Here is a 12508-nt window from a genome sequence, read left to right as displayed (position 1 = left end):
CACTCTGACATGTTGGTTTCCAGGATGAACTAGGTGTTCACAGCATCACAGGTCTCTACTGCAGCTGAAGGTTTTTTTTCGAAACGCTGTGTCCAACGCATTCCAAGTATCCTCGTCCCGGCACATCCTCTCAATGAGGTTGTCCGGGGTTAAATCCATTCCGCTGACAAGCAGCGTATCGTTTCGCTCAATATCAAATCGCGGGCATACAAACATCACATGTTCCGCTGACTCAACCTCGCCTATGCATTCTGGGAAATTCGCAGATTCCGAATCCAAATCTATGCAAAAAAAAACTTCTTGAAACAGCCATGTTCAGACAACACCTGTGTTCTACGAGACGAGCCAGCCTCGGGCTGAAAGTCTCGATAACAAAGACAAAAAACACCTGTGTTAAAGGTGGAAGCTGATCTGATCATGCTTTCTATTGACCCAATACGATACATTCGGAATTAGCTAGTGGGACAAACAACCTTTGTTTATCCCATGCTCTTTGCCATTTGAGCAACGAGGCTGCTCTCTTGACATGTCGCATTTGCACCGCGTTCCTTTCGTTAAATTACTGCACATCTTCCTCCAGAAGTATGTCTATCGGCATCATCCCAGCAATGACGCAAACCGCCTCATACGATGTGGTGCGCTATGTGCTTGCGACCCGTAGACACATCAGCCGGTGTATTCTGATCAATTTCGTGACATTGTACCAGCCTCAAGTGCCTTGGACCATGCTGGTACACCGTACGGGATAATAGACAACGCTACTCTCGATATAAGCCTACGCATATCCTGATCTTTTCTGATCTTTTCGCATCTCCTTTTTTGGCGCTTCCGAGCTCATGGCGGCATTACGTGTGAATCAAGAGCATAACAGCTGTTCTCGAGAAAATTTCAGGAAGTGTTGGAGTTTTGGGTTCGGTAAATCAACAAGCTTCGACGCCCATTGTGCGCGTGATTCCATGTCAACCTTTTCTAATAGGATGTGTATCAGCCAAGGATCGCGGATTTCGGTATCGAGCACCCATTGCGCTCAGTTGTCTAATAACATCATTCGACGTAGATACCAGCTTCCAGAGACTACTTGTGTTGGCAGATGACAAGGCTAACTGTTCAAGGAACTCCCTTACTAGCGAAAACACGGTGTACTTGTTCTGATCATACCTCTCGAGAAGCTTATCCTAAACTTGCCAGTAGTTAGCGAAGAAGCTGACTAGATTTTTATTTCACCACTAAATATGACAAAAGATACTGGAGGTTTGAGAATTTCGTAGCGTTGTTTTGCTGTGGATGGTGCTAACAAATAGATCTTTGAAAGACCTCCACTCCTTTCGATTTCCTTTGAATGTAGGTATGTAGAGAGGATGAAGACAAACGTTAAGCAATTGATCAAAATGTTGCAATTGAGCAACAATTGGACCACGGCTGCCAAGCGGCTGCCAACAGCGTCGCAACTGCATTGCGGACATCGTAATTTCATTCTGAATTCGCGTCTTCTTCCGCGACGGATTCTCGTTCCAATGGCGTGTAGATTGTTATTATAGCACTTTTGTCGGGGTCTCAAGTTCCCACTTTACATTGTCTTCCATAGTCTACAGAGTACTTTCTGCTATCCGGTTCGCGAAAGACCATAAATGTTTCCGAATAAACGTGATTTCGACGAAATAAAAATGTCAGCGAAAGTTACAACTGAAGAGGATATCTTTTTATTTCAAAAGTGACAAAGAGCGCAACCGCTATGGAAGACAATAGTGCTGTCCAATGAGAGCTTGAAGTAGCTCGAAGTTTCTCCCTGTCCTGCTCATGCCCATTTGTTGGCAAAAAAGAACGAGCAGGACGGGAACAACTTCGAGCTACTTCGAGCTGCTCATTGGACAGCACTAATAATTGGTGGTCCTAGCTGCCCACTGGGCCTAGTGGTAAGATGAGGGGCTACAAAGCTAGACCAAGGGTTCGATTCATAGACCATAGGAAATTTTCGGCTTGAATTTTTCTCAACTTCCGTTAACATAGAGTATCATCAAATTATCCTAATGATATACGAATGCTAAAATTGTGATTTGGCTTAGAAACCAAGCAGTGGAAGTGCTTATAACGAAAAGTAAACTGCGAGACGGCAGGCGGCCCTTGGTAGAATGTTATTCAATCGTAAAATCATGCGACAACACAGCCCAACACGGAAGAAAAAAAGTACCCAGCGTTTAGTTCTTTTTTACTTACTTTTGAGCTATTGCTTCTCTTCTATTTCATCCACTCTTTCTTTTTTTATCCAAAACAAAGGAAACAAAACAATTCACCAGCTCAATACGGGAAGCCAAATTTGAGTTTCCGGCCTGAACTCCAAATTGAGTGAATTAAACCTCCAGTTTGATAAATAGAACTTGAGGTAAGTATTTTTTTTAACATTGGAGTAAAGGCTAACTTCTTCGACCCAATTTACTCAACTTTGGCTTTCTATACCGAAGGTCGAAGTTGGGTGGATTGAACTCACTTTTAGGTAGTTTGTTTCTTCCGCGAAGAGTTAGTTAATAACTGATCTATTTGTGCAAGATGTATTTATGAAGATGCAGTGAACGCTCGCGACCTTCAATGCTTTATGTTGGTTGTTTGTTGGTTCTCGCCAAATTTTCCAAATCGTATGAAGTTATATTTTACATCACAACATATATGAAACATGCGTCTGTCGAAATATATAGTAGTTGTTGAACTGATGAATTCCATCATTCCAGTTTGTAACAGCAGCGCGTACGGACCTGCTTTTTGCACGCGCATTTTTCCAATTTTTTTTCTCGTTCGTTCGCTGTGTTTACGTTTTTGCTTCGTCGAGTTATTTTCTCTCGGACCCGTCATGGGAGACTCGCTGGCTGACTGGTAAGGTAACAAAACTTCTGTACGGAACTGCCACAGGGAGCCGCGCTGCACCAAGTGTAGCGAACCCCATTCAATCGAAGAGTGCGGCAAAATAGAGGAGGCCACATCGACAAACATCGGGCTACAACCAAGGACTGTCCAAAGATGGTGGAATTCCTGGAAATCCGGAAGAAGGCTTCCACCAGGACCCTACCGAAGAAAACCCGTGTTCCTGCACTCAACGAGGCGAACTCAACATTCCGGATTTTTGCATAGTGTGACTCGACCGGCCGACCAGGGGAGGTGGTGTGGCTATCGCTCTTCACTACAACATCAACTGTCGCTTGCTACTAAGCTTCCAGCTTAGTGTCATCGAGGTCATCGTTGTCGAAGTTACCACTTCTGTCGGCAAAATCACGCTCATCGCGGCGTACTGCCCAACGATGGATCATCGGCTACCCTCCGGAGGAACATCGTCAAGCTTATGCGGAGACAAGGTTAGTATATCATTGCCGGTGACCTGAATGCGAAGTATCAAGTCTGAGGTAACAGTCGCGGCAGTCTAAACGGTACCATCTGGAGCAACGACATGGTGGAAGGCCACTATATGATTCTGAGCCCGGATTCCCCTACTCGGCTGAGTCGGTCCGGAGTCCATGCAACTATAGACCTGTGCATAACCAACATGAACGATCGTCTACCAGGAGCTTAGCTCGGATTACTAACCGGTGGTGGCGGAAGTGGATTCCTCGGTTGATCGACGTCAGCAGTTCCGACGTAACTACCATAGACTCGACTGGGGTCAGTTCCAGTTTGCGTCGACGACAACATGGACTACCAGTGTCATCCGGTCACACCGGAAGAAATCTACGATTAGCTGCACGCCATCCAAGAGGCGCTGTCTCAGGCCCGTGAAATATACGTGGGTACGGCAGGTAAACAACACTCTAACCATTGATACACTCACCAAATATTTGATCCGTTTGCGAAATGTCACTCGCAGACAATATCAACGCTGTCTGCGCTTAAAACACGTTGCAATCGCTTGACGTGATATCCCAAATCATCTTCCGACGTCTATGGTGACATGAGTTCATGGGAAGTTATCAAACCGGTCTCTCGACAACAGATCAGATCTTAACTGTACGGCAAATCCTTCAAAAAAGGCGGATGGATAGATGCGGCCTCGAATCGTGTATTGTGGCGTCAAATTGTTGATTCAATGTTATCTGCTTAGATGTAAACTAAATAATGAAAAAAATGAATCGCTTAACAAACATCATCCAGGCCCGAATGGTAGACCTCAGAAATAATGACTTTTCAAATAAAATCCGCGCTCTCCCAGACTGTGCTAAACCGTTCTGGAAATTGACCAAAATTCTAAAATTCAAAGCCTCGGCCTATTCCACCTTTGATCCCGAAGCAACAATGGCTTCAAGGATCGCTTGATAACTCCTGCTGAGAAGGTCGCCGAAATAGTTCGTCACTTTGTGAGCTCACACAACCTTGGACAGAACATCATCAGTCCACACGAAGTAGCCATTAACGAGCATGTTAACAACATCCATCTTACTCCCAACGACTTCTCGGAGGAGTTGGATATCTCAGATGGCGAATTGATGGTATATTTTTTACCAGGCCCTAGATTTCGACAATTTCCTGAATCTTGAACTCAATGAGTGTTCTGTTTTTTCAGCACCTACTTATTAATCAGTGTCTCCGCCTTAGCTAATTCCCATCGTCCTGGAAGTAAGCGAAAGTCATCCCCATCCGGCAATCTGGAAAGGATCCTTCCTTTCCAAAAAGTTGTCGTCCCATCAGCCTTCTCTCAGGATTATCCAAACTATTTGAAAAGGCAATTCACAGTCGGCTACTTGTGTTTCCGAACACCACATCATCTTACTCGAGGTACAGTTTGGTTTCCGACGCGATCGATCCACCGTGCACTAACTGACTTTTAGACGGAACAATTCGGTTTCCAAAACATCCGCCATCGCCTTACTCGATGTCGAGAAGGCGTTCGATAATGTATAGTGTAAAAACTACAACGCTACAATCTTCCCAGCAACGTGGTGAAAATCATCAACAATTATCTGTCGGCAAGGACATTCCGGGTCTTAATCAGCGAAGCGGGTTGCGCACGACATCGTTGCAGTCGTCCTCCAGGGCAGTATCCTCAGGCCCCTGCTATTTAACCTGTTCATCTCTTACATGCATGAACCTCCAACAGCTTGCATTATGTATCTGCTCGCAAATGACACCTCCATCGTCTACAATGGTAGAGTGATCCGAGCACTAGTGACAAGACTTTAACGAGGCCTAGATGCCCTGACAGAGTACCTCACCAGATGGAAGATTTGTAAAAACGCGGCGAAGACCCAGGTCATCATTTTTCCCCATTAAAAATCCCTCAAACATGTTCCGCCTGAGGATTGAAAACTCATCCTCAATGGCACGACTGTGGAATGGGCCAATGAGGCCGACTACCTATCGTTTTTGATTTTCGTGCTGCACCATTGTAGCATTTTTCTTGCTTTGAAACAAACAGTGTAGCACCAGAAAAAATCAGAGTACGCCGTGTAGTGTCGTTTGTTGTTAAGTTTCTCCCGTTGTTATTGTTTTCTTTTTATGGTATTCATAAAAAAATCCTTAACAAACAAATCCAACTACATTGAAAACGTCGTGCAAAATTCTGAACTAAACGGTGTAGCTACACCTCAAAAACAAAAACGACATTAGTTAGGTTGTCAAATTTTGGAAAATTTGGTAGATTTTTTAAATCAATATCTTCCACATTAGCATTAGCATTGAGCAATTCGCACAAATTCGTAGGTGGTACAACCCTGGACTATTGTATGAGAGTAGTATCCCTTTCATCCGTTACCACAGATATTGATTTGGGACTAATCATTATCTCTTAGATGGAAGCCATGCACTCTCCAATAGTCCAGATGTGCCCTGGCCACGTCCTTTCGAATGCTGAGGAAGGATGATTAGTCGGACACCTAGTTACAAATTCACATATGAGTTTTCAGAACATTGTAAATTAATGGTTTATTACCCAGAATATTGGCAATTAACTTTGATTGAACTGACATTTTTGTTGTTGATAAATTACAACAAAATAATGTATGTTAATCGCGAGCTGGAGAACATTGTTCGACCATTTAATAAGGCTCAACAGTAAGGCCGTCCTCAGTGTCTTGCACTTGTCTAGCTCTGATTTGTTTTTCAAATGTTTATTCTAATTGTTATACAATGTAGTTACTATTTACCTGTAACGCTTGTAAACTTTGGTGCAGTTGTTCTGCTGACGTTGCTCCCAACAGTAAACATTGCACAGGCTCATGTTTTAGCGACCACGCAATAGAAAGTTGCATTGCATTACATCCCAATTTTTCTGCAAGGGTACCTATATCTCTGGCTTTGTCATATATCCGACGAGTTTCCTCCATCCGCTCCTGCAATAGGAATAAGATATATTGTTTTAGCTGAAAAACCATTTCACAATATAGTTACTTCTTTGTTCACTTCATCTTCAGTCCATGAATAGCTCTGACTTTTAGTTTTTAAGGACCCTTTCGGTAACCATAGACGTTCTCCGTTCTGTGTATCACCTAAGCACATTGATAATGGACCCCATGCCATGAAACCAACACCAATTTTGTTATACATTTCCGGCAGATAAAGTTCGGCTTTCTCTCTGCAGAACATATGATACTCAGCTTGCTCGACTATGGGAGTCACACAATTGAATTGCCTACAGTTAGTATATGCTTCCATTATCTGCAAAAAAATTGAAAGGTAATAAAGAGACCTTCTTCCAGATGAATTGAATTCACCTCAACTGGCGACCACCGTGCAGTTCCCCAATACATAGACCATCCTTGCGTAATAACATAGTCCATTGCCCGAACTATTTCTATTTTGAGAATAATAATTCATAGAATAACGTTACTTCAAAAAATATGTTTGATGTCATACCTTCCATTGGGCACATTGAATCAGCCTTATGTACGAGTATTATATCTATGTATGATAACTGCAGTCGTTGTAAACTGGCCTGGACACTCTCTATTATATGCTTCCTGGACAACCCACGTTCTTCGGATCTAAAATATAACATCGCATATGAGGATTAACCAATAAATCAATTAATGTGAATAAGTGCTTACTTCGTGCTCCAATATATTTTGGTCGTTATAATATAACTTGTCCGTTTCCAGCCTGCTTTTTGAATTATTTTCCCCAATTCGATTTCAGCCCGGGTACCTGCAAAATTCATGAATATGCTAATCTTCTTTTCTATTTCGTTGTATACGAAAAGCTTACCAGAATGTGCTTCCGACAGATCAAAAAGGTTGATGCCACTATCCACAGCTAATCGTAAAATTGCTTCTGCTTGATCCTCCGATACACCAGGAGAAAATATCGGCCACGTTCCGAGACCGACATTCGATACCCGGAGGCCACTTTTGCCCAAATTTTTGTACCGCAAGCCAGGTGTAGTTGTAGCATTGTTCCGAACTGGGATTGCTGGATTCGAACCCAAACTGGTTGAACGACCTGGAATTGAAGCAAGATTCGATATTGAAATGAAATATACTTTTTATCAATTTTTGCTTTAAAACGGTGTTCGTACAGAAAATGAACTGCGTGAAGTGAAAGTATTGGACAAAGCTATAGACTTCTAGATTGTTTGCTTGTATTGCTTGGTGAAACTGGTAAAGTTTCATGTTTAGATACATCATTACATTATTTACAGATTCTTCAAATTGTCTTTGACTCGAGATTATTCAATACTAATGCATTCTACAGAAAACTTGGATTCAATCTGATGTAATTGAAGGGGGATCCAAATCTCTTGAAGTTTTTCAATAATAACAATGAAACGCATGTATAGGTAACGGGCTTGGCAGTCATATGGCTACTGCTTCTTCCTCATACGCACGAGATCATGGGTTCTATCCCAGGTCCGTTCCATTCTCCTACTTTGTATCTTTCTCTATATTTCTCATGTTCTAGCAATCGCTAGAACTGGAAATGGATCTTCCATACTGTTTCCATTCCTATCCTATACCTTCAACTTGACTATTGTAGCAGTAGCTCCTAGAATTGGAAATGAACTAAAAAAAAGCTCGTTCCCTACATCCAATTAGAAATTCCATCAGTTGCTTTCTCCTATCTATCATATTGGCAGCTCGTTAACAAAGACGAATCTCTACCTTTCCAACCGTACCCAAAAATTCCAATAAATTCAGTATGAACTCGTGGAAAGCGCAGAGGAATATTCGGCTTGCAGTGGGTGAGTGGATTGCATCATCTCTTCCTCTCCCCCTTTCTCCTCGTTTCTCTAAACAACCTTCCCCTCTTAAAGCGTGACTTATCTTGTGGTTCCTCCTTGATCTACTAAATCGAGAAATTGCTCTAAGTGAGGGATCTATGGGGCCCTCCTTAGCCGGATCTAAACAGCGGCCCCTTTTCATGATATTCAGACGCTCTTGAGAAAAACAAAACAAGAACTGACCGAAACAGATATGATGCTTGTCAACAGTAATGGACTAATTCGACATGCACGTATACACTAACGAACCGAATATCATATATTATCATCTAATTATTGACTGCTCAGTGTATTTTTTTCCGCAAACATATATCATCAAAAGAGCCTTACTTCTGAACCATCATTGCTCGTAAAAATTTCGACGTTTTCAATAAAAAAATATTTTAGGCATAGGAATATATTCGAAAAACTACGGCAGTGCACGTTTAAAGGCATGCTTTATTTATTAATACTTAATCATTGTTATAACAATGCGTTCAGAAACAAAAAGGCATCCATAGCTCTATAAAACTGGTGTCTTGAACCATATGAAGTACATATATCAAAAACGTCTACACAACGACCAATTTTGGTCTATGGATGTCTTGCAATGACTGGTGCGTTCTCTTCGACTCCCACGGCTGCTTTTGAAGTTCCCATGGATTATTGGTAGGGACACGGCAGGTATTTCCGTCCATCGTCATAGGGGCTAAAACCAACGAAAGCAACGTACATTTGCTAGAAATCCACTATAGCAGAACGTTTCTCCTGAGCTTACGATTTGGTACGTATGAGTTTTACAAAAAGGCGTCTCTTTTATTGGTTTTCGAGACTATGACGAACAGACGAAAATACCTGCCGTCTCCCTACTCGGTTTCATGGGAGAGAATCCTGCAAACCGCACTTCATTGTTAACGCTCATTTTTAATTGGAACAAAGATACCCTTACTTCAAGTGATACTCGTTAGTTTTCCATATTGGACATTTTTAACACAATTTCCTTTCGCGAGATGAGTGGACACTTGGTCATTTGGAGAGCAGTATGTTGTAAAACATTATTGTTTGTTACACTGAATAACCCGTTTCGAAAGTAGAGCAGGTTCAGGTATCTTTTCGCGCAAGTGCAATCCTCAATCTACCTGCAACCAGAACTAACTATGGACTACATGAGCCGGTCCGAAGCATGTCCAGTTTATTCAATATATAGATGTGTTATTTTGTGTTTATATTTAGGGTGGGTGTACCAATTGTCGCCATACATAAGAACAACTATTTTTTTTAAATAAGTAAAAGGCATGTGGGTGGACTTTATATATCAACCGAAAGGTTTCACTTCCTGCTCCTTAGAACAGCTGTGAAAACCACAATAAAATTTGCTATAATCATCAAAATTGATTAATCCATAATAGGAACGCATGCACCAGTTGTGGCACTATTCTTAATTTTGGTTCCTTATTTGGCAAATCCCATTGTTTTCTTATGGGACTGGCCAAATAGGGACCACTAGTGCGACAACTGGTGCAAAGGACGTCAAAAATGAAGCAAAATCAATTTTTACAATTATGCTTTGATTTTTTAGGAGGAGATCAAAGGTTTTATCGTATCATATGAATATGCTTTATCGATGTGAACTTGGTTTGCGGTGATTTGATTGGCCATTTGGCATATAAAGCACTAGTGCGACAACTGGTGCTATAGCCACAACTGGTACATCCAGCTTATATGTATATTTTTCGCTCTTGACTATAAGTTAACGTATGTACGTAGTTAATGTATTTGTTTTAAGATTGCGGTCATTGGGGTGTCTATTTCACTTGTTGACAATAAATCATAATAATAATAATCCGCACTGCAGCAGCACATTATTAGCAAAGTAATATACTTCTGTTCAGATAGCCAAGCAGCTTTTAAAGGTTGAGGTTAGTAATCGCATGTCGAACTCAAGTGGAGGATCGGAATTCAGTTAATACTTTACACTTCACATGAGTTCCTGGATTTGTCTTGGTCTTCCAATAACTAACTGTTGGATGAAGCCTTTATCAACCCTTTGGCTGCCGCTCAGCACAAACGGCATTGAAGTAGTTTGGATTGATGTTGTCAATTAAAATTATATATCAGAGATTCATCTCCGGCAGTAGCAAGCTTTTTAGCTTATCTGTCTAAACAGAATTACAATGTCTCAATCAAGGCCTTGACAGCTCACTGCCGGCACAACTACTACGTGACAAATATTCAACGCTTTAAATCATTTGTCTGTGATCGTTGTGAATCCGATTATCATCTGGTATGTAACTGCCCTGTTTCCAAGTATTTGGTACACACTTGTTTAGTGAAATTGACTTCAGAAGCCTGAACCTTCAGAGTATTCTTTTGTTTATAACCCGTTGAGATAAGGAGCTTTATTACGAATTTAAGGGCCCCTTTCCCAAATCTCCATTTTTTCCTCCAATCCACATTCCTTTCATTTTTGTTCAGCTCACTTCGTTATCTGTCAGATGTGTTATGAAAAAGGCTGGGAAGGCGATGGCACAAACATCCCCAATTGAGGAGCCCCTGGGCCGACGATCTGATATCTAATATGTTTTTTATTTAAATATTTTATTAAATGATTTCCAAAGAATTTTAGTCTGTCATTTCCTCCAGAGTTGTCCTACAGTTTTGAAAAAAAAATCTGCTAATTTATTTTTCACAATTTTTAAAACTAAATAAAATACATGCAGTGTATTGTGTATTACAACGCGTGCACCATTTTGACAGATCATAGTGACATTTGGAAAACTCAAACAACGATCTATTAGTTGCCCTCACTGAATGACTTTTATTTACTTGTTAAAAATTGTAAAAAATAAATGAGAAGATTTTTTGCAAAAGGGTTGGACAACTCTAACTACCTCTTCGCTTGTTTCAAAAATTTATTCAAATTTGAGAAACGTTTTGGACTGTTAAATTTTTCCGTAATTTGAAAAAAAAACTTAGCGTCACATCCAAATGAAAATTTGAAATCTGTATACATTGCAATCAATGGACCATAATTGCGCTTATTTTTGTATAAAAGAGTATCAATATTAGTATGCCAAGAATTGATTCCTTTTTTACGGAGTGATAAAATGTGAGGCGTAAGAAAACCCGGTAAGTCGGTAAGAAACGAGGCTACAAAACAAGACCATACTGAAAGTGAATGGAACTAGTTGGTAAGAGTAGAATCAGCAGTGATTCAAATCGTTCGGGGCTGTCAGTTTGAATATGAATCTGAAACATTAATTTTCCCAGCAGCTGTTCTATATTCATTTTTTATAGCAGTCAACAGTCAAAAAAAAGGTATAACGCTCAGTTTTATTTTCTGCAAATTTGAACCACGAATGAATCACGAGATTCCATTTTTTTCAATTATTTTGGTGTATGAATGCGTCATTTTATCTACGGATCTATCCACTTTGCAATTACGACGCCTATCTCGGCAGCAACATAATGATTTCATTTAATTAAAAATTTGAAAAACATGGATGGAACACTGCTGGGAAAACAAGCGATTCTGTTATATTTTGCTGCAGATTCGAACTAGAATAGTGGTCGAAAATTTGGAATGAAACTGAATCACTACTGATTTCATTGCGAAATGTGATGCCAACAAAGAAGAAGAAGAAGATGCGGAATCATTCATGTTCGTGCAAGTTGTTTGATTTACACCTGTGTATTTATACTAATGACACACTGGTGGTATAAGTACCATGGTACAAAAATCTTGAAATGAGTGCCATTCCTATTATTGTCTTCATCAAAGATAGTCTTGGAATTATTCTCTTGTCGCCTTGTACCATGGTTCAAATACCACAGGTGTGTCCTTAGTATTAGCCCCAATATAAGCTTTTGATTATAATAACTGCGTGTGGTGGAGCATGCTTGTGATAAAATCGTGTATAATTAGTTGATAGAGGATATAGGGTAAAGAAGGTATTCTGGACCACCAGTTCGACGGCTCATATTTTGGACCATTGAGTGCAAATTCCTCTTGGTGGTCCAAAATAAGAGCCCCCGTAAGGGTGGTCCAAAATACATCCTTTACCCTATGGTTTCAAATGGAAGAAATGGCATAGCCATGTAATCCACTACTCAGTGTACTGTGAATTTAACATAAAATAAAAATTGTATACCGAAATCTAGCTGTGCTGTCGTACCACTGAATTCCTCCATACAATCTAACGATGCTATTGGCGCGCGGCACCTGGAAAAGAATAGAAAATGGGAAATATATTTCTCTAATGAACAAATGTGTAACAATTAATGGTAATACATATGCCTTTACTGGCACTACTATATAAAAGAGGTATTGAAAGCATTACG

The 12508-nt window shown here is 40.6% G+C and overlaps 1 protein-coding gene across 4 annotated transcripts in view; it reads right to left on the bottom strand.

Annotated features, from left to right (window-relative positions):
- LOC134226785 (voltage-gated potassium channel subunit beta-2) overlaps positions 1-12508 on the bottom strand; it is a 73659-nt gene that overhangs the window by 10013 nt on the left and 51138 nt on the right. For 2 of the 4 annotated variants that reach the window (XM_062707771.1, XM_062707773.1), the window contains 7 exons: positions 12343-12389; positions 7177-7410; positions 7020-7116; positions 6829-6956; positions 6687-6766; positions 6364-6630; positions 6120-6305 (listed from right to left, as the gene is read on the bottom strand). In XM_062707771.1, coding sequence (XP_062563755.1) covers positions 6120-6305; positions 6364-6630; positions 6687-6766; positions 6829-6956; positions 7020-7116; positions 7177-7410; positions 12343-12389 — 1039 coding nt within the window. Of the gene's footprint in view, positions 1-6119; positions 6306-6363; positions 6631-6686; positions 6767-6828; positions 6957-7019; positions 7117-7176; positions 7411-12318; positions 12390-12508 lie in introns of all 4 variants that reach the window. The other 2 variants (XM_062707770.1, XM_062707772.1) reach the window with 1 other exon arrangement.

The sequence above is a fragment of the Armigeres subalbatus genome, chromosome 3 (assembly GCF_024139115.2).
Source record: "Armigeres subalbatus isolate Guangzhou_Male chromosome 3, GZ_Asu_2, whole genome shotgun sequence".
NCBI lineage: Eukaryota > Metazoa > Arthropoda > Insecta > Diptera > Culicidae > Armigeres > Armigeres subalbatus.
Note: the sequence above shows the minus strand (reverse complement) of the source record. Positions and strands in the feature narration are given on the sequence as shown.